At 42.1% G+C, this 22,410-nt stretch overlaps 1 protein-coding gene and 1 long non-coding RNA gene across 6 annotated transcripts in view; one reads left to right on the top strand and one right to left on the bottom strand.

Moving 5' to 3' along the window:
* The first annotated feature begins 653 nt into the window (after positions 1–653).
* Positions 654–6,947, top strand: LOC131519616 (uncharacterized). Its single transcript, XR_009265718.1, has 2 exons — positions 654–1,978; positions 6,183–6,947. It is a non-coding gene; the product is annotated as an uncharacterized LOC131519616 (long non-coding RNA).
* A 785-nt stretch (positions 6,948–7,732) lies between these two features.
* Positions 7,733–22,410, bottom strand: part of CERS5 (ceramide synthase 5) — a 33,348-nt gene continuing 18,670 nt past the window's right edge. Inside the window, exons 2-12 of one of the 5 annotated variants that reach the window (XM_058742827.1) lie at positions 19,524–19,629; positions 18,553–18,683; positions 17,365–17,422; positions 15,510–15,560; positions 14,724–14,816; positions 13,069–13,197; positions 12,850–12,956; positions 11,924–12,080; position 11,294; positions 10,801–10,823; positions 7,733–8,655 (exon numbers count right to left, since the gene is read on the bottom strand). In XM_058742827.1, coding sequence (XP_058598810.1) covers positions 8,506–8,655; positions 10,801–10,823; position 11,294; positions 11,924–12,080; positions 12,850–12,956; positions 13,069–13,197; positions 14,724–14,816; positions 15,510–15,560; positions 17,365–17,422; positions 18,553–18,683; positions 19,524–19,629 — 1,006 coding nt within the window. In that variant the 3' untranslated portion in view covers positions 7,733–8,505. Of the gene's footprint in view, positions 8,656–10,800; positions 10,910–11,293; positions 11,295–11,923; positions 12,081–12,849; positions 12,957–13,068; positions 13,198–14,723; positions 14,817–15,509; positions 15,561–17,364; positions 17,423–18,552; positions 18,684–19,523; positions 19,630–21,799; positions 21,890–22,410 lie in introns of all 5 variants that reach the window. The other 4 variants (XM_058742825.1, XM_058742824.1, XM_058742823.1 and 1 more) reach the window with 4 other exon arrangements.

The raw sequence follows: 22,410 nt of genomic DNA, 5'->3' as shown, positions 1-22,410 counted from the left end.
GCAACCAGTTATGTACCCTTTCACAGCACTTTTTTTTTTTTTTTAATTTTTTTTTTTCAACGTTTTTTATTTATTTTTGGGACAGAGAGAGACAGAGCATGAACGGGGGAGGGGCAGAGAGAGAGGGAGACACAGAATCGGAAACAGGCTCCAGGCTCCGAGCCATCAGCCCAGAGCCTGACGCGGGGCTCGAACTCACAGACCGCGAGATCGTGACCTGGCTGAAGTCGGACGCTTAACCGACTGCGCCACCCAGGCGCCCCTCACAGCACTTTTAATATTTAAATAACAGCATTCTCTTGCTAATGGAAATGACAAGTTTGTAGGGTCTTTATCAAAAATGTAAAGTGTCTATACTCTTACCTACCTATTTCACTGCTAAGCCTCTAGGCCTTAGAAATATTCATACAACCGGGGCGCCTGGGTGGCGCAGTCGGTTAAGCGTCCGACTTCAGCCAGGTCACGATCTCGCGGTCCGTGAGTTCGAGCCCCGCGTCAGGCTCTGGGCTGATGGCTCGGAGCCTGGAGCCTGTTTCCGACTCGGTGTCTCCCTCTCTCTCTGCCCCTCCCCCGTTCATGCTCTGTCTCTCTCTCTGTCCCAAAAATAAATAAAAAACGTTGAAAAAAAAATTTAAAAAAAAAAAAAAAGAAATATTCATACAACCGCACAGCGTATTTGTAGAAGGATATTATTTGCAATATTTTAATCTTTTTTTAAACAAATTTCTAATGTTTATTTTTGAGAGAGCACAAGCAGGGGAGGGGCAGAGAGAAGGGGACAGAGGGTCCAAGGCAGACTGCATGCTGACAGCAGTGAGCCCAATGTGGGGCTCAAACCCACGAACCGTGAGATCGTGGCCTGAGCGGAAGAAAGATGCTCAACCGACTGAGCCACCCAGGTGCCCCATAACAAAGAGTGTTAAATAAGTTAAAGAATAATGGTATACCACAAAGTGGAATGTTGATCAGTCAAAACTAGCAGAATACGTGTAGTATTATCTCATTTTTGCTTTAAAAGGAACATTTGTATACATGTGGTTATCTGATAAGTGGTTTTGGAAGGCTGTATACCAAGCATTCATAGTTATTGGGGCAAATGGAGAGGTCATGTACTTTCTTAATTCCTTTTTTGACGATGAGCACATATATATAGCTTGTATAATAAAAATATCTGTTGAGTTTCAAACATACAAAAGCTGAGGGAATAGAAAGAAAACCTTTATACCCATCCCTCAGTTTTAACTGTTATCAACTTATTGCCACGCTTGCTTCAAAAATAGTTACTGGTTTTTTTTGTTCAAGGAAAAAGATGTTTGTTTGTATCATATCTATTAGTCTGTAAGCTTTTTTTTTTTTGAATACATGAATATATTTCCAATGTAAAATATTTTAAAAATAGAGATAAGTAAAAGTACCCCTTGTCACTCCCTCTATTCCTCATCATTTCCCTACACAGAAGTGACTAGTCTTAACCATTTCCAGTGTGTTTATACATACGTAAAATATGTGGTGTGTGTTGATTGAGTTTGCTTTTCTCTGGTTTCTTCTATTATTCAGAGGCCAGAGACTCAGAAGAGAGCCAGTAATGGGCAAGGCCTGGGACACCATGGCTCTCCACACCCTGTGTTAGTCAAGGTCAGCTTTGCTGGCAAGGTTATAGTTTGTCCTGGGAACCCTACTGCAGGGAGGGGACAGTGAAGGAAAGTAGCCAGGCAGAGCCATAAAAAGGAATGCCTCTGTGACTCCGTCAGCCAATTCCTTATAATAAATTACTGTCAGTAGAGCCCTGTTGCTGCCAATAAGTTTAGTATTGTTTCCTAGATGTCTTTCATAGAGCAGTCATTGGAGTGAAAAAAGATCCCCAATCTGTTTTGTTTTGTTTTCTATAGGCCTAGGGTTTGTGGCTAAATTTCTTGGTGAGGCCTGCTCCTCAAAAGACTATTTATTGAACAAGAAAAAACAACTGCAGATGGCTGAGGTGAGGGTGGTAACAGATTGTAACCTTGCTACCTATCAGTCTGTGTCAATTCATAGTCTCCTTTTCCATTTCCTGTGCCTCTAAGGTCTAGTCCCGATTAGTAAGATACCCTCCCCGTGAGTACTTTTCAAAGACTTATTTGTTGCTTTAAACCTTTGAGGGCTCCCATAACCTACCATCTAAAACTTAACTCTTCAGCACGAAAGTCAAGGTCCTTCACTATATGGCCCCAAGCCATCTTCGTATTCTCATCTCCCACTTTGATCCAACTCCCAACAAGTTCCAGTTCCCTGCCAATGCATTATACTTTTGAGGAACACCCGGGTGGCTCAGTGGGTTAAGCATCTAACTCTTGATTCCGGCCCAAGTCATGATCTCAAGGTTCATGAGTTTGAGCCCTGCGTTGTGCTCTCCGCTGATTGCACAGAGCTTGCTAGGGATTCTGCCTCCCTCTCTCTCGACTCCTCCTGCATGCGTGCATACTCTCTCTCAAAATAAATAATATATAAACACTAACATTTTTTTGAAATATCCCAAATGTATTTAAAGCACTAAAAAGAAAATATGCCATTTACCCATCTTATCCACATCTTCCCTTCCCAGAGAAACACTATCTGTCCTTCTCGTGCTGTATATGTTTCCATACTTTTACTATAGAAATACCCTTATTATTATTTTGGGGTTAAAAAAAGTAATGTTATAATGGCATCAAAAGGGACATATTCTTTTGAAGCTTGCCATTTTCACTCAACATTGTTTTTGACATTTATTTATCCATCGTGCTAATTTTATGTGGCAACATGACTGGGCCACGGAGTGCCCAGATATTTGGTTAAACATTCCTGGTCGTCTGTGAGGGCTTTTCTGGATGAGATTAACATTTGAATCCATAGACCGAAGTAAAGCCTATTGCCCTTCCCAGTGTGGTTGGGCCTCAGTCAGTCCATTGTCAACTGTCAACTTGAATTAAAACAAAAAGGCATAGTAAGAGAATGCTTTCTGTCCTCTTGACTGTCTTTGAACTGAGACACTGGCCTTCCTCTGTCTTCGGACTCGGACTGGAACTTATACCAATGGGCTCTCTGGTTTGTCAGGCCTTCAGAATCAGATTGGAAATACATCAGCTCTCCTGGTGCTCCAACTGCTGACTTCAGATCCTGGGACTTCTCTGCCTCCACAACCATGTGAGCCAATTTCTTATAACAAATTAAGAAACATATCTAGATGTCTAGATAGCTGTATTTCCATCCTACTGGCTCAGACTAGTACATCCATATTGACAAAACTTAGTGGGTTTTGTTTTTTTTATTTTTTATTTTAGACAGTGTAAAGCGTGCATGCAAGTCGGGGAGAGGGGCAGAGAGAGAGAATCCCAAGCAGGCTCCACACCCAGCACAGAGTTGCTCAACCAAGCCACCTAGGCACCCCAAGAAAACCTAGTTTTTAATCGTGACATAATATTCCAACTGCATGAGTAAATCAATTTATTCCATCCCTCTAGTGAAAGATCACAGAGACATCTCCACTTTTTCCCTCCTAGAAAAGTGTAGTTTCCTTGGGTCCATATGCTACCTTCTCCCAAGAATAATTATTACTAATATTTAGCTTTACTAGTTGTTAAGCTGTTTTTCCAAAGTGGTGTTAAGTGGTTTCTGTTCGTTTTAATTTACATACTGACTTCTGGTAAGGTAGAGCACCTTTTTGTTGATTTCTTATCCATTAGCATACGTTTCCTCTAGAAACTGACTATTCATATCCTTTGCTCCTTCCCCTGCCTTTGTCTTACTATTGGGTTGTCTTTGTTTCTTTGTATCTGTATTCTGGATAACAAGATTTTGTTAATCAAAGGTGTTGCAGGTTTGACAGAGATGGTCTTCTAGAGCTTTTTTATCTGGGAGGTGGTGGCGGTGGTGGCGTAAGCATCCCACGTGGTCTGCATCATCATGCACATGTCTCTCTAGAGCAGTGCCATGGATAACTGACCTGAGACCACTTTCATGCAAGTTCTTACTTGGGGCTGGGGGGTCATGACAGTTTCTAGACCACACAGGAAGTATCTGTTTGAAGTTCTCAAATTCATGGGGGAGGGGAAGAAAAAAAGAGGTTAGAGAGGGAGAGAGCCAAAGCATAAGAGACTCTTAAAAACTGAGGGTTGATGGGGAGTGGGAGGGAGGGGAGGGTGGGTGATGGGTATTGAGGAGGGCACTTGTTGGGATCTGCACTGGGTGTTGTATGGAAATCAATTTGACAATAAATTCCATATTAAAAAAAAAAAAAGTTCTCAAATTCACATGAAATGTAGGCCCATTTCATGGGCCTGGAACTCTGGAATCTTCCGACTCCACAAGCCCAAGCAAACTTCCTCGCTTTCTTCTTTTGCGACCTGGATGCATTTTTCAGTTTCCCCTCTTTCACTAAGACTGTTGCTATCTCAGGGTCCCAGCTTTAACTGGAGGTCTCATTTCCAGCTTCCTGCTTGGTCTTGTCTCTTGTCAGCATTAGCAAGTATATTCCCCTTATCCCTCTAGTAATTCATTGTGTCTTTTGTGTCCCTTTCTTGGAAGCTCAGCTACACATTAAAAACAAAAAACCAGGGAACACCTGGGTGACTCAGTCCATTAAACGTCTGACTCTTGATTTCACCTCAGGTCATGATCTCATGATTGGGGAGTTCGAGCCTCACGTTGGGCTCTGCACGGACATTGTGGAGCCTGCCTGGGATTCTCTCTCTCGCTCTCTCTCAAATAGATAAACTTAAAATATATATATATATTTTTTTTTTCTTTTATTTTTTATTTTTAATTTATTTTTAATTTTTTTTTTTTTTTTTTACATTTATTTATTTTTGAGACAGAGACAGAGCATGAACGGGGGAGGGTCAGAGAGAGAGGGAGACACAGAATCTGAAACAGGCTCCAGGCTCTGAGCTGTCAGCACAGAGCCTGATGCGGGGCTCAAACTCACAGACTGCGAGATCATGACCTGAGCCGAAGTCAGATGCCCAACCGACTGAGCCACCCAGGCGCCCCAAAAATATATATATTTTAAAAAGTGACCTTTATGTGCCATTTCTAGATGTTTGTCTCAGGTTATTTTAGCCTGCATTAAGCCAGAACTGATCTCTTTCATATACTTTGACATCTCTTCTAAACATAATACCTTTCCATTTGTTTTCCTGGCAAAACTCTACTCATCTTTAATGGCCTAGCTTCAGTTTTCAAGTTTTCTCCCATCTTGCCAAGAATAATTTAGGATAGTTCTTATCACGGAGTGCCTGGGTGGCTCAGTCAGTTAAGCGTCCAACTTCAGCTCAGGCCGTGATCTCACGGCTTGTGAGTTCAAGCCCCACATTGGGCTCTCTGCTCTCAGTGCAGAGTCCGCTTTGGACCCTCTGTCCCCTTCTCTCTTTGCCCCTCCTCTACTGTGCATATGCTCTCTCTCAAAAATAAACATTAGGAAAAAAAAAGAATAGTTTTGGGGTGCCTGGGTGGCTCAATCGGTTGAGTATCTGACTCTTGATCTCGGCTTGTGTCATGATCTCAGTTTCGTGGGTTTAAGCCCCACGTCAGGCTCTGTGCTGACAGTGTGGAGTTTGGCTGGGATTCTCTCTCTCCTCTCTCTCTGCCCCAACCCCACTTGTGCTGTGTCTCTCTCAAAATAAACAAACACTAAAAAAAATAATAATTCTTATCACATTGTAGTTATTTTTTCCCCCTTACTCGGGGTATCTGAGCTCTTTTAGAGTAGAAACCCAGATCTTGTTCATCTTTGTGTCCCCAGCTTCTGCCACAGTGCCAATCATAAAGTAAGCACTTAAATTTTTTTTTTAATGTTAATTTTGAGAGAAACAGAACACGAGCAGGGGAGGGGCAGAGAGAGAGGGAAACACAGAATCTGAAGCAGACTCCAGGATCCAGGCTTTCAGCACAGGGCCCAACACGGGGCTCAAACTCATGAACCATGAGATTATGACCTGAGCTGAAGTGGATGCTTAACTGACAGAGCCACCCAGAAGGCACTTAAATATTTCACTGAACTGAACTGAAAATACTTCCCTGCCTGAAATACTGGATCTAAAGTCTGAAGAACTTGGTTTACAACCAGCGTACTGAATCACTTAGGAACGAAACTCGTACCATTACTTTTAGGATTGCGGTGACGTGATAGCTCATGATAGATGGGCAATCTGCGTTTGTTTTTTTAGTAATCTCTGTGCCTAACCCAACGTGGGGCTCGAACTCACCACCCCTGAGATCAAGAGTAGCATATTTTACTGAGCCAGCAAGGCGCCCCACTGGTCTTTTTGAGCAATTTGAGACTCCATGTCCTCAATGTGGCAGATTGAATTTTTCAAAGATGAAAGCAGCTGTGTCTCCCATTCTACGCGTTTTTCTGCAGTGACCTCGCTCCTCCCATCAAGAGGTACTGTAGTCTCTATCTTGAATCTAGGTGGTCTCTGTGACTACTTTGATCAATAGAATACCGTGGAAGTGATGTGTGCCAGTCTAGATGACATTCTTAATGTTTTTATGAGTGTGTGAGCAGGGGAGAGGGGCGGAGAGGGAGAAAGAGAATCTTAAGCACGTTCCACACTGATCGTGGCTCATTCAGTTAAGTGACTTCAGCTCAGGTCATAATCTCACGGCTCATGGGTTCAAGCCCCACGTTGGCCTCTCTGCTGTCACCACAGAGCTCGCTTTGGAGGCTATCTCCACCTCTCTGCCCCTTCTCTGTTCATGCACTCTATCAAAAGTAAGTAAACACTAAAAAAAAATAAATGCTATAAAAAACAGAATCTTACAAAAATAAATTTCACATTTCACAATTACTAGTCTATTCAACTAATAAGGCAACTTGAGGAACTAAATGTAAGACTTTAGCTCTGACCAAATAACTATGTAAGATTTTTTTTAGAAATTTTTGCATGCCCCATAGTAAGTCTATTTGTTTTTTTATTAAAAACTTTTTTGGGGCGCCTGGGTGGCGCAGTCGGTTAAGCGTCCGACTTCAGCCAGGTCACGATCTCGCGGTCCGTGAGTTCGAGCCCCGCGTCGGGCTCTGGGCTGGTGGCTCAGAGCCTGGAGCCTGTTTCCGATTCTGTGTCTCCCTCTCTCTCTGCCCCTCCCCCGTTCATGCTCTGTCTCTCTCTGTCCCAAAAATAAATTTAAAAAAACGTTGAAAAAAAAAAAAATTTAAAAAAAAAAACAAAAACTTTTTTAAAATATTTTTTTAATGTTTATTTATTTTTGAGAGAGAAAGAGAGTGCAAACAGGAGAGGGGCAGAGAGAGAGGGAGACACAGAATCTGAAGCAGGATCCAGGCTCTGAGCTGTCAGCACAGAGCCTGACGTGGGGCTTGAACTCACAGAGAGTGAGATCATGACCTGAGCTGAAGTCGGACGATCAACCTACTGAGCCACCCAGGCGGGGTGGTAGGTAGTCTACCCCGGTAGGGGTAGAGACACCCAGGTAGTCTCTGTATGGGAAATAAGGGTATCTAAAAGTGTCTTCAACCAAATCCTTTGTTGGTTTGGTAACATGCATATATCTGCTCAGTATTTTTTGTGACTACTATGCATGTTTATTTTTTTCTTAATACATAAAGCCATAAAATGTAGGCACTCTTTCCAGCAATGCACAGAAAGGAAAAAAATGTGTCTAAGAGCCTTTAGAATCAGGTCTGAACATTTTCTGAATTAGCGTATGGATTCAGGGAATTGGGGATAGAGTCACTGAAGAGGCTGAGACAGCAGAGGAGGGTTGAAGCACTTTTAATCACACAAGAGTAAACAACAGTATAAACCTTAAGTGGCTCGCCCAGTGGCTATTGTCCTCTTCCAGCCCTCAGCTCACCCTCCCCCACTCCCGCTCCCTGCGTACCATTGAGTGAAGTGCAGGGCGTCAGCAGGACCCTGTCACTACCAGGTGGTAGGAAGGGAATCTAGCTAGGGGCCACAAAAACCCTGATCATCCATCCATGGTTATCTGTTTCTGTACAACTTCGTGTGACTTTTCGAGCTCCGAGGAGTAACAGTGCAGAAACCTGGAGCTGAACTCTACTGTTCCATTCAGATGGCCATAGCTTCAAAAGCCATGGACAACAAGGGAAGGGACAGTCCAGAGCCAGCATTACTCAAGATGCAGCCAAATCTGGGATTGAGGTGGGTTCAAAGGGGGCACAAGGCCTACCGGCCCCAGTCTAGTATTGTGCCCCAACCCAGGGAATGAAACTCGTGCATATGCACACCTGCACATGCACACACACATACACATGCAGACAAACACACACACACCCACACACACACCCACAAAGCAAATAACATTACCGAAAGAACTGGGAGGCTATTAAATACAAAATGGCAGAGTTGGTTTTTTTTTTTTTTTTAAGTGAAAATATTTGCTCTTTTGATTCTCCTCAGTGCCCTGCAGAGCCCCTAGTCACAAGAGTGTAGGTGGGGAGGCCTGAGAGGAGCAGGTTGCCAGTGGCCCTACAAGTCCATGTGTGCTCTAGTCCCCACACCAACCACCTTACTCTTCAGCCCAGTAGCTGCTTCCCATGTGACCATTCACCCGATTGGCGCCATTGCTGGAGCTGCTGCCACAGGGGCTTTTTGAGTTGGTGGTCGCTTCTTCTTCCTCTGAGCTGCTCTCCACATCACTGCGATCGTCCTTCGACACCTGCGTGGGATGGGGCCAGAAGTACGAAAGGTGAGGACAGAACTTGTCTGCTATTGTCAGACCACACAGCCCAGGTTTGGGCACTGCTCCCACCGTGGCCCACTTTCTGGTGGCACCTGACTCAAAACACTACCTGCGCCATGGGTACCATCGTGAAAAGGTATCCTCTGCCTCTTTCTCAGTTTCTCTCTCCTCATCTCTGATTCTGTTCCCTATGGAATAAGAAGCTGCGTTGGCAGTGGGGGGGGGGTGTGTCTCTCAGGACCAGCCGAGGGAGGTGAAATCATTCTCTGAGGCCAGGTTTAGGTCTGAGGGAAACTCCAGATGCTCTTCTCCTCCCCCACTTCAAAAAATAGAAAAGGCCAATACAAACAATACAGATGGCCGTCACCATCGCTTCTATCTCGTGATGGTTGTGGCCACTGCAGTTATTCATGTTGGTTATCCTGACTGTTGCTTTATCCTCAAAGCTGATTCATAACTAGTCCTTCTTCCGTAGTTTTACTGTCTTGGGGCTTAATACCCTATGACACTATTTCTCCAATCTTGTCCGTTTTCCCACTGGCAAGACCACGTCTGTGCAACTTTAGCATTGCCAAGATACCAATCTGGTGAAAAGAAAAGTGGATTGGCAGTCATCAAGAGAAGAATCCCAGCCCCAATCATGTTGCTGTCTGTGAATCTTTACTTTTTTTTTTTAATGTTTATTTTGAGAGAAAGAGTGAGTGAGCATGTGAGCGGGGGAGGGGCAGAGAGAATGGGGGAGAGAGAATCACAAGCAGGCTCCATGCTGTCAGTGCAGAGAATGGTTGTGTGTGGTTCTACTGTCTCCCTGGGGTCCGGGGAAGAGCCTGGCACAAAGTAGGCCCTCAAAGAATATTACTGAATGATTCTTTCATTTAATCTCCCTGCTACCTTGCTAGTTGTATTTTGACACCCCCCCCCCTTTTTTTTTTTTTTTTTAATGTTTATTTTTGAGTGAGTAAGCAGAGGAGGGGAGGAGAGAGGATCTGAAGCGGGCTCTGTGCTGACAGTAGAGATCCCAACGTGGGGCTTGAACTCACAGAACCATGAGATCATGACCTAAGCCAAGATCAAGAGTCAGATGCTTAACCGACTGAGCCACTCAGGCAGCCTGAATCTTTTTACCTCTTAACCACAGCTTTTCAGTTTTAGATTTTCAAATGAAGAGTTTGGACTGGAAAAACGTTTTCTAATCAAAACTACTCTGCATATCAAGCAAAGTCTTTTTAGTTCTTTACCATGGACCATAAAAAGTAAAGGAGAGAAATCCAGTGAGACCTGTCAGACTTCTGACTTCCAGAACTGACAGATAATCAGTGTGGGGTTTTTTTTTTTTTAGTAAGCTCTGTGCCTAATGTGGGGCTTCAACTCATGACCCTGAGATTAAAAGCCTCATGTTCTACCAACTGAATTAGCCAGGTGCCCCTCAATGTGTTTTGTTAAAAAAAAAAAAAAAAAAAGTAAGGGGCGCCTTGGGTGGCTCAGTCTGTTGAGTGTCCAACTCTTGATTTTGGTTCAAGTCATGATCTCACGGTTTGTGGAATCGAGATCTGCTGTTGGGCTCTGCACTGGCAGAGCCTGCTTGGGATTCTCTCTCTCTCTCTCTCTCTCTCTCTCTCTCTCTTTCTCTCTCTCTCCCTCCCTCCCTCCCTCTCCTTCTCTCTCTCTCTGCCCTTCCCCTGCTTGAGTGCACACGCTGTCTCTCTTTCAAAATGAATAAGCTTAAAAAAATAAATCCATAAAAAATAAATTTTAAAAAAAGTAAAGGAAAGAAGGGGGTGAGAAGGGAACAAAGATATATATGCTGTTGCCAAGGAGTGGGGCACTTGCTTTGGTTAGCTCTAAGACTCTGTGATCTATTGCAGCTTTGACCTCTGAGCCCAGGCAACTGACAGGTAAAGGGAGGCTCAGAAAGGGGAAAAAATAAGAGTCGACTCAACTCTTGCCACCATTTAGAAAAAACTATCTGGCAACTTGAGCTCCAGTCAACAATGGCCCCACAAGGTCAGGAGACAGGCATGCTCTGAGACAACACAGGGAACAGGAAGGGAAGCAGGAAGGAAGAGGAACACATTCAGACAGACATGCTTTACTGAACACTAGAAGCACAGATACACTTACATGCAAGAGATGAAACTGTCCAGCTCCCACCAGGCATAGAAAAAAGGAAGGAAGTGAGAAAAGAGTGGAGAGTACAGAGTCTGGGTCTAATCCTTCCTGGATAGGTCACCTGGTCAGGAAAGAAAAGCAGGGGAGAAGAGAGATGTCCAGTAGCTACAGCAAGATGCATAGGCACACTGAGCAAGTTCTGAAACCAGTTGCAGCCATAAGGAACAGAGACACAAGAAATCATATATGCCTAGGTTACATTACATTCCATCCCTTTGTCCTAGAGTCAGTGTCTCCTCTAGCAGAGCCCCCCGCCCCCGCCCCCCACCACCCCTCCCGGCTTGGGCTCTGCATTTGCTGAAGGCTGAATCCTCAGCCCATGCGCAAATCCCAGCCTGACTGCTTCAGAACTTGCAAAATTCAGTTATGAGTTTCATCATTTTTACCATAAATGACACCTTTCTTTGTGTTTTTGGGCTCTTGGCATAAGACGGGTACTTGAAACCCTAAATACCGATCTCATTTAGGATCATTTCTTCATACAACAGTGGGATGAGGTCAATACTTAGTCCCATATCTTAAACATCACAGTGTGGTCATCTTGGGGTGGCTTGTGAACTACCATGCCATTCCTAGGCAGTCAAACATTTCTGCTTTCATAAGTTTATAGTGTAGAGTTCTACATACAATTTCCTTTGGAAAAAAGGTTTCTGTGCTAAAAAGCAAAAATATGAAATCCACTGAAGTAGTTAAGGGGTAGGAAATGGTTAAAGCCATCTAGAAACATAACACTGTTCATTATTTAACCACAGTTATTGTAAGGGACAGAAAGAAGGCAGATCCTTCCTCCTGTATCTTTTTTTTTTCTTTCTCCAGTAATCTCTGTACCTAAGGTGGGGCTCCAACTCACAATCCAGAGATCAAGAGTTGCATGCTCTACTGACTAAGCCAGCCAGGCACCCCTCTTAGTGATATCTTAAAAGGCTAAACACTTATAGAAAAGGAGTCCCCTGGAGTCCTAAGCTTTTTGCTGGGTCTGCTTGAGTAGCTGGGGCTCACTAGGCTAGAGAAGTCTACTGAGTAATATCTATCTTCCTACCCAGCCCCAAAGAAAGAAGCCATCTTTCCTCCTCACCTTTCCTCGGATCAAAGCTTTGAAAGCAATTCGCACAATTAGGTAGGACCAGATGACATGCAGAACCTGTAGGATCAGGAGAAGGCCATTGAAGAGCCACCAGGAGGGATAAGGCCCGATCATCTCCCAACTCTCAAAGAAAGTCGTGTTCAGAATCCTAGAAGAGGTAGGCCAATGGTGAGATTCTAGAGTTAAAGCCAAGTAGACAGCAATGAAGTGGAGTTCCCTGGGAAGCAGAATCCAGTATGTTTTCTCCCTACACATTCTAACAGTTGAAATTCTAGGGATATTCATTAACACTGAGAAAATAAAGAAAGGGGGCCTATGAAATTTTCTATCTTTAGGGGCAGGGAAAGATATGTGAATCTCAGAAATTGGTGGATTAAGTCACATTTAATCATTTCAAATATGCGGAGTTTCACACAATTGGAGCAGCAATTTTAATCATAATCCTAGTCATTACTCAGATCCTCAGGCACATACAGGACAGGTGGTGGCTGATTCGCTCAGACTAAGCAAAATCTCCAACCTGCAGTCACTGACTCTGTACCATTAAGTAGGGAGTGTACGAGTGAGAGTGGTGTGTGTGTTGGTTAGGGTGGGGTAGAAGGTATAAGAGCAGGAAAACAAGAAGAGGCTGAGAATTTTATAATCAGCGCAAAAGAAGGCAAAGGAATTACTTAGGCATAAAGTGAGGGCTGTCCCTCAGACAGGAGTCAGGAAAGCCACAGCCAAGTGAGTTGGATGTTCTCAGTCTGGATTACACCTCCCTAGGAATACTGTGGGAGGGTCCTGTGAGTCCACAAAGGGTCAGGTTAAGCCAAGGATAAAGCAGGGCAACAGGGTTTTTGGTGGCCTATTTCCTAAATTGGCAAAAGGTATCATTAGCTACATATTGACCACAGCTCCATGACCCTAACACTCACCAGAATGGGTAGATTCCTAGACGAGTGACCACAAAAACAGCACTGAAGATCACAAAAAGGGTGTCACAGAGACGCTGGTATTTGGCATAATTGGCCAGTTTGGCTGCCTGGAGAAAGGAAGATTAAGAATTGAGTTGAGAGAAAGCCAGTTCTCAAATAGGAAGAAAAGGAGAGAAAGAGAGGAATAATGAGGAAAAAGGAGTTGGGGGGGGGTCTCACCTCCAGCAAGAAGTCTGAGACATCATGTAAACACATGACCAGAGTTCCCACCCGAACCATGTTGTTGATATAGGAGAACGTGATGAGCCCAATGGTGGCCAAGTGATGCATAAACATGATCAGGAAGTCCTAGCAAGGAATGGAAATAGAAGGGGCAGGTAAAGGCACGGCCATAGAGATATCAGCCAACCCAATGCCCTGCATGTTCTCTGAGGATCTTCTCCCACCGCTTAGAGGTTCCATTTTGTCTAAACTCTCCCGTATGGAGCACCCCTACCGTTTGACCCAAAACTCCACACCAGTGACTGACCCATAATCTATGTTAATATAGTTCAAAGCACAGAAAATAACAGTTTTCTTTGGAAGTTGTGGAATATGTAGACCATGTATGCTGAGTTGACACTTGGAAATAATTTCCTAGGGGGTAGTCAGACCTACAAGCCATAGATAATCTGTGAGATTCTAAGACTGTTTTGATGAAAGATATTTCAACCAAAGAGACCTAACAGAAAGGAGAGGTTTATGGAAGGGCAAAGCTAACCTCTTCAAAAAAGTTTCAGAGAAATGCTAAACAATCCATTTTAACTGTAAGCACTTTCTGCTTTCAGATTTAAAGCTCTAATTTCCTCTTGGGTTCAAATGCCAAGGTCAGACTCAGAAATCTCTAAATACCTGTTATCAGACATGTCTAATAAATACTTCTCAGCCCACTGAGGGACAGAGAATGGGAGAAGACAGGTGAATTTGGGTGAGAGAAACAAGGATGAAAAGTCTGTGCTCTCCACATAGATATAGTGGTATGTTATAGTTCTTGAGTTGGGGGCGGGTTCATAAGTATACATTCTAGTATGTTTTAAAACCCACATATATATTACAAATCTTTTTATATGTGTCATGTTTTAAAATAAAATTTTAATAAGGGGACCTGTGTCTCCTGACCATAGGAGAGTGCAAGACATTTGAATTGAGTATAAAGCTTCTAGATTACACAACAACTAATAACCCAGATTAGTTTTAATCCATTCCCATAAATGCTAATTCTGGTCTTCCTCACCAAAGATAGCCATGAGATAGTGACAAATTAAAGTCAGAGCTGCTGGAACCACATTACTTCAGGTGCATACCAATAAAGTAAAGATTCTGCCCTTTCTGTCCACTTATAAAAAATTTAAGTCATTCCCAACTTTGTCACTATATGGGCAAGTCAACTCACTTCTCCGAATCTTTGTTTCCTAAACAACAGCAAGAAAATGGTAAATGAAATCATCTAAAACCCTTTCCAGTTGACATTCTTTGCCAGATCTAGCTATTCTAGAGGCCGGCCTTTTCCTGGATCAGGCCTTGCTATCCCTTAGTTCTAACTAGTTTCCAAAGCTCTATACATGTAAGAACCTTAGAGAAAAATAAGGAAAAGGATATGCTTTTTAGCTGGTTAACTTTTTATCCTGGGCTGCCCTGAACACCTCAACTATACTTACTTCATCATTAGTCAAGTCTCATTTCCGAGAAGGTTACAAAAAGCTAATAGTCCCATCAAGCCTACTTTTTCCCTCTTTTGTGGTCCCAATCAGGGTAGAGAATCCACAAGGGCAGTGATGGTGGCTGCTAGAAAGGAGGATGCAGTATGTTAGAGTTGAGGGGGACAATGTCCTTACCTTTCGTTTAATGTCTATAAACTGAGAAAACATGAGAGACCAATAGAAGGCCAATTCCATGATATAATAGTAATAAAGCCCACTTGTGAGAGGCTGAAAGAGAGAAAGAAGTAGTTAGAATACCAGCTAGTCAAAAATTCATTCCATCTCTGCAACTTTCTCCGTCTTGGAGGACCAATACCCAAAATCATTAGACACCCTTCCTCCCCACCGTGTTGCAAGATCTGTAACAGCTAACAGATTTGGGATTGGTATGGAGACTTAAACCTCTTCCCTCTGCCCCTCCGCATACACATTTTCTACTCGCATCTTTAGAGATAAGGTTAACACATACTATAGCACAATCAAATCAGTGTATCTAGAATTCTGGACAGTTAGTGCTTTTCAGGGGATTTAATATACTCAGGTCTTTTCTTCCACCCTGTTACAGCCCCTCGACATTTTTCTAGAATAGATTAGAACCAAGATGCTTTTAAGGAGACTCCAAGTTACCCTTGATTCAAAAAGGACACCTGAGCCAGAAAGCATCTCATCAAGTGCCAGGAAGCTGCTTTTCTTTTGGGCCCAATTAGGGTGAATATAACAAGGAATCTGGAACAAAAAGATCACTGGATTTCACAGCTATGGGAGCCCCAGAAATAGGTACCCTAAATACATGAGTCAAAGAGACTCAGCCCCTAATCCCTCAAGAAAACCAAGAAAACATGCCATCTGCCCTGGGACTGTCCTGCCCACCCTACCTTATACACACACGAGGCCCCTGCCTTGAAAGGGCTCAGACTGTACCTGATACGGATAGCTATGCCAGCACTGTTGGATGTCCCAGAACCAAGGTGACTAAAAGGAAAGAGATAATCCAAGTCAGCCCTTAGGATTCACCCCTGGTTTACCAAATAATCCCTTTCTCTCTCTGCTAGGAGCACAAGAGAAATGGGGAAGAAAAAGGAATCCCCCTCTTGACAGAATTTAGGGGGTCCTTAAAAGGTCAATAAATGGTTAGGTTTTTGTTCTAGAGCAAGAAAAGTGTTATTACAAATAGAAAACCATGCTTTGAAATAAATAAGAGCAGGGAGAGCTCTAGGATAGTTTTTAAAAACCTCAACACCTAGGATATAGGAACTAGGGATGCAGGAAGACCGTGATTCCATTCGACAACCAAGAGAGAGATCTGCATGCCAAAGATTTAAATCAAAAATAATTATCTCTAATGGAGTTTCAATGTCCCTTAAGGAAATTTGTCCATTTCATCTAAGTTGTTGAATTTTTTACTATTTGTTCATAATATTGTGTTACTATACTTTCGATGTCTACAGGATCTATAGTTACAGCCCCCCCCCCCCCCCCCGCCCTTTTCTGACACTGATGATTTGTTTCTTTTTATCTAGGGGTTTACCAATGTTAATGAAACCTTTCAAAGAACCAACTCATGGCTTTGTCTATTGCCTATGTCATTAATTTTTTTACTGTTTTTAATTATTATTTCTTTCCTTTAACTTACTTTGACATTACTTTGCTCTTCTTTCTCCAGATCTTAAAGTAGAAACTTATATTATTGACTTTAAAGCTTTCTTCTTTTCTAATATAAACATATAAAGTTATAAATTTCCCTTTAAGCATGCTTTAGGGGCATCTCCTAAGTTTTGGTATGTTGGATTTTCAGCATCATTTCAATTAAGTATTTTCTAATTTCCCTTGTGATTTCTTCTTTGATCCATGGGTCATTTAGAAGAGTTTCACTTCCAAATATTTTCTAGATATCTTATTATTATTGATTTTTAATTTAATTTCATTATGATCACAGAACACATTTTGTAAGATTTCAGGGGCCCCTGGGTGGCTCAGTCAGTTAAGCAACTGACTTCAGCTCAGGTCATGATCTAACGGTTCGTAGGTTTGAGCCCTGCATCGGGCTCTGTGCTGACAGCTCCGGATCCTGTGTCTCCCTCTCTCCCTCTCTCTGCCCCTCCCCCACTCACGCTCTGTCTCTCTCAAAAATGAATAAACATCAAACAATTTTTTATAAGATTTTTTTTAAAAAGTCACCAACCGTGGTGTCTATTTATCTGTTCCCTTCCTTCAGTTCTGCTTTTTACTTAATGTATTTTGAAGTCTTAATTATAACATTTAGAGGAAAATAGTACAGTACAGTGGAAAAAACAACATGGACTCAGGAATCAAAAAGCCTGAAATTCTTTTGACAATTAACTGAAAAGCAGGAATAATACCTGTTTTATCCACTTTAAAGGTTTACTCATTCCTACAGTAACCTAACCCTGATTTCTACAACTGTCTCCTTGGAAGAACAAGATCTTTGTCAAATGCTTTGTAAACCATCACAGACTTTGTAAACCAGCATCAGATTAAATCACATCTGATTTAATCAATACTATTACTATTTGTGTACTATGCTATTACTATTACAATTATCTCCCCTAAATAAAGGGAGAAACAGTAAAGTTATGAAATCAGATGCCAGACAGACAACAATCTGTTTGGCATATAAACCTGGGCTGTAGGCATTACAGAAAAAAATAAAAGGGCAGGGAGGAAATAAAGATCTAATGGTATCACACAACTCTTATCTCTAGAGATGTAGGCATGATTAGAACCCAACAGAGGACCAGAGAGAGTTTAGACTTACCGACCAGAGAAATCTAATTCCATAGCAGAATATACATAAATAAAAAGTGAATCTCCACCTGGGTGGGCAAAGAATAGAGGTTAGATGAATATTCACTCAAAAGAAAGTTTTTGAGGCTAAGGAGGTCAAGATAGCAGATTTGGGGACAACACAATTATGGGTAAGAAATAAGATCCCAGAGCGGCACCTGGCTGGCTCAGCCAGTAAAACATGTGACTCTTGATCATGGGAGTCATAAGTTTGAGCACCATGTTGAACAAAGAGTTTACTTAAAAATATATATTTTTTTAAATGAGTAAAATATTTAAAACAGACACCTCATCGGGGCGCCTGGGTGGCGCAGTCGGTTAAGCGTCCGACTTCAGCCAGGTCACGATCTCGCGGTCCGTGAGTTCGAGCCCCGCATCAGGCTCTGGGCTGATGGCTCGGAGCCTGGAGCCTGTTTCCGATTCTGTGTCTCCCTCTCTCTCTGCCCCTCCCCCGTTCATGCTCTGTCTCTGTCTGTCCCAAAAAAAAAAAAAAAAAAAAAAAAAAAAAAAAAACGTTAAAAAAAAAAAAAAAATTAAAAAAAAATATATATAAATAACATCTTCAAGAAAAAAAAAAAAAAAAGATAAAGTTCCCAGCACGGGGACAAATATTGTTACCTAAAAAGCCGAAATGATAGACATCTTCCACTTTGTTTAAAATAGATTCCCACCAGTGTATACTGGTTATAATCAACTTTTCTTCCATATCAGACTCCCTAATGATAGTGCCTAATATTTTATTTGCATGACAATGATCAATTGTGTTCTGTGTACAGGGGATAATTAGTAAAAGCCCAGTGAAATGAAGTACAGTATGACCAGGAAAGGATACTTCCTACCAAAATGTCAATTTACCGCAAGCCGGTACTGTCTCTACCAAGGTGTACAAGGGTGTGCCTATCTACCTATATAAGTGCAGTTATAGGAATTCACTCCCAATCTATTTGAGAAGGAAGAACAAAATCAAACTACAACACGTAGCTTAATGGCAAGCCATGTTCAAGACACTAAGGGCAACGGGTCTTCCAGTTCTCTTCTTTCCTGCCTACAATAAATTGAGTCAGCCCTCTACATTCATTGACTATTGTCCTACCAAAAGAAAACCTCAGTCCAGTCATACCCCACCCTTCTCACTCCCCACCTCCATATGCACACCTACATGCTCTCACAGAACTTAGTGAGCGTTGGGGGCTTGTCCTGATTCCTCCGATGACGAAACCAGCATTGGATTTTTCGGACATCCCAATCCAGTTGTTTTGACAGGCCCTCTAGCCTTTTCTCATCAGGATACTGTGGATGCATGACCAGAGTCAGAACGTCCCTTTCTCTTCAACCCTCTCGTTAAATCCCCCTGACTAGCTGAGTGGCAAAAAGGGGGGATATATAACTACAACGGTTTAAGGGATGTTTATCCTTCTAGGTTTCACCCCCACACTCATTTTTAGTAAGAAGTCCTATTTCACATATCAAAGACCTTTGCCTTTAGCAAAGCTTTATTAGCTTTCCTTTAGAATCCTTGTTTGGTCTTCTCTCTCCAGCCCAAGCTGAATAAAAAAAGCTATTAAAAACCCAAACTGCAGGGGCACCTGGGTGGCTCAGTTGGTTAAGTCTCTGACTCTTGGTTTTCAGCTTAAGTCATGATCTCACAGTTTGTGAGTTCAGCCCCACATCAGGGTCCACACTGTGCAGAGCCTGCTTGGGATTCTCTCTCCCTCTCTCTGCCCCTCCCCTACTTGTGCTCTCTCTCAAGATAAATAAATAAACTTTAAAAAAAAACAACAAAAAAAACTACAAAGGCTATTGGTACCATCCCTATCTGGATTATGCAACTAGATAATGACAGAAACTGGAGCAGGGAAAAACAAAATCAAAATACTGTGTGTGTCTGGAGAAGGTGGGGTTGTGGCTACTAGGTCTAAAATCCAAATGTATGTAAACTTATTTAAGGGATCCTGACCCAAAGGTATTTCCCTGAGAGGAATAAAGTTCTCCTTATAGTTATATAGACTACCGAAATGTGAAAGATCATCCCATCCTATCCCTATCCTTGGAGACACTTGCTCTCCACCGCCCCCTGCCCTATGGGGTAACCTCTCACATGAATCTTCCTCTCTTTCTTTGCCGACTTACCTTGGTAATAGATACGAACACCTTTTCAAGGATGGCATTGGGTTGGGCCTGATAAGGACCACTGTCCTGGATGCCAACACGGAGTGCACAGGGTTTAGCAATAAACCTGTAAGGATAAAAATCCAAAGCCAATTTTAAATATGGTTTGCTAAGCATGAAAGAAAAAATCCTGATTAGGGGGCTGATGGAAGGCAAAGGGAAAAAACTGGGCTGGGAACCAGGACTTTTTAATTTATTCCTAGATTCTGCCACTGACTTACTTGCGAAGTGACCTGTTTAAGAAATATTAGAACATAAGCTCTCTTTCCATTTTTTTCCTGGCTTCTCTTATCACATCTTGAGCTGTAGAGTCAGAAAGACCTAGGTCAGACCTATCATTTTATCTACTAGTCTTCCACTTATTGCCTGTAGGAAGGAACTGCAGCAATTCACTTAATCTCTATAAGTCTGTTTTTTCCTCTAGAAGATGAAGATAGTATCAACATCCTTGCTACTCAAAGTAAGACCAAAACATTATTGGTTTTTCCTGGAAACCTTTTGGAAATGCAGAATCTCAAACCCCATCCCAAACCTGCAAAATCAGAACCTGCATTAACAAGATCCCCAGGTGATTCCTATGCCTATTAAAATTAGAAGCACTGGTCTACTTTACAAGAATCCTATAACTATTCAATGAGATAATATATATGAAGACCATGGCACAAAGGAAATGCTTAATAAACGGTAGTTTCCCTCACATCAAAAAATCAAGAAGATCTTAACTGGAGGGCAAAGTAGAACTGAGACTGAGCTCTTCCTAAATACAAATATCCTGGGTCTTGGTCACCTTCCTGCCTAAACAAAAAATTATGGAAATACTTAGAACTTTAGTAGCCTGGAAGAAAGGAAATTAGGAAGGATGAGAAATAAATTACCTATTAGTACTCCATTCTATTCCCAAATCTACCATTAATAAGTCATATAAACTTAAGTCACTTAACTTCTGGGTCTTGGTTTCATCATCTAGAAGAAGTAATGACATGATATCTAAGATTTTTTTTCTTTTTTTAAGTTTATTTTGAGAGAGAGAGAGAGAGAGAGAGAGCATGAGTGGGAGAGGAGCAGAGAAAGAGAGGGACAGAGAATCCCATGCAGGCTCCATGCTGTTAGATTGGAATGTGACTCTGGGCTGGATCCCACAAACAGAGAGATCATGACCTCAGCCTAAATCGAGTTGGACACTTAACCGACTGAGCCACCCAGGCGCCCTTAAGATTTTTTCCCAAATCTAGTATTCCATGGTGTTATCATTAACTGTAATTAATTTCTAACTTGTAGACCTTTGAAAAATAAGGAACTATTCTTTGGTTCTTCAAGAAAAATTCCTCTAGGGGCGCCTGGGCGACTCAGTCGGTTAAGCGTCCAACTTCGGCTCAGGTCATGATCTCACAGTCCGTGAGTTTGAGCCCCGCGTCGGGCTCTGTGCTGACAGCTCGGAGCCTGGAGCCTGCTTGGGATTCTGTGTCTCCCTCTCTCTCTGCCCCTCCCCTGCTCATGCTCTGTCTCAAAAATAAATAAAACATTAAAAAAAATTTTTTAAAGAAAGATCCCTCTTAGGGCACATGGCTGGCTCAGTCCATTTAGCATGCGGCTGTTGATCTCAAGGTCGTGAGTTCAAGCCCCACATTGGGCATAGAGTTTACTTAAAAGAAAAAAATTCTTTAAAAAAAAAAAAAAAGATCTCTCTCTTCCACATCCATAAATTTCTGTGAGCATTAGCTCTAGGAAAAGCTCTACATAGTCATTTTCAGAATAAGTCAAAACCAGTTTTAGTTCTCTTAGCATCTTAAGGAGTCCCAAGATGAAATTGTGACTGGGAGGCGTAAGATCGAGTGCTCTTGACCTATTTCTTGGTCTGCATTTGAATCCAGAATTTATCTCTAAGGGAGGAACTGAGAATAAGAAACTTTATTATCTTCCTCTGTGAAAACTTCTTCTACCCTTATCACGAAAGTTCCTGAGCCATGGAGAAATATTTATTCACAGCACAAAGTTAACCACATCTGTAACCTATTCTCTCCTCTTTGACACAGGTGGTACAAAAGTTTCATCCAAAGGCCAACACTATTAGATACTTTATATTTCCTGGTATATTATTCTGTGTACAAATATTTTAGCACCCCACTCATGTTTAAACTCCTTATGAACACAGTATACAGGGAATGCTGTTTTTGTATTTACCAAGATTCTGTGTCTGTGCTCAGTAATTAACAAGTGACAGGTCTCTCAAATCCTACCCTTGCTCCATTGGAACTCAGTTTGGACCCAGGACTGATCAGCATCCAGAGGAGTAACTAAGTCAGTCATTCTTTGCTTTTCAGTTGGTGCTACAGGAGAGAGAAAAGCACTGAATTATCTCTGTATCCTCTCATCTACATTAACTGTATGAAGAAGTAGACCCAATAACAAAAACAGCTTTTCCAATTCCTACTCTTACTTCCTGATCCAGAGCTCTTCAGTCCAGAAGCAGTCAGGTGATCAAAGGCCCTGGAGTTAGATTTTGCCAGCTAAGAGATTTTGTTAAAGTTACTCATCTATAGAATGGAGATAATATCTACCTCACAGGGTTATTTTAAAAATGAAATGACATGATCCATGCCTAACCCAGTACCTGATATTTAGTAAACACTCATTAAAAGGCAGCTATTATTGTTGTTGTTCTTAATATTATTATTAAAAGCAGCTATTATTATTTTTACTAGAAACAGTTCAGTCTTGGTTCTCCTTGATGGTATCTCTGGAAGAAGCCAAGAAGTGCAAGAAATCTTCTTTCATACGACAGAGATAGGTTTGTACCCTGCTTACCTGGGTGAAGGCAAGATAATTTTTTTTATTATCTAGACCTTGG

This window comes from Neofelis nebulosa, chromosome 8 (genome assembly GCF_028018385.1).
Source record: "Neofelis nebulosa isolate mNeoNeb1 chromosome 8, mNeoNeb1.pri, whole genome shotgun sequence".
Taxonomy (NCBI): Eukaryota; Metazoa; Chordata; class Mammalia; order Carnivora; family Felidae; genus Neofelis; species Neofelis nebulosa.
This window is presented reverse-complemented; position numbering and strand designations above follow the sequence as displayed.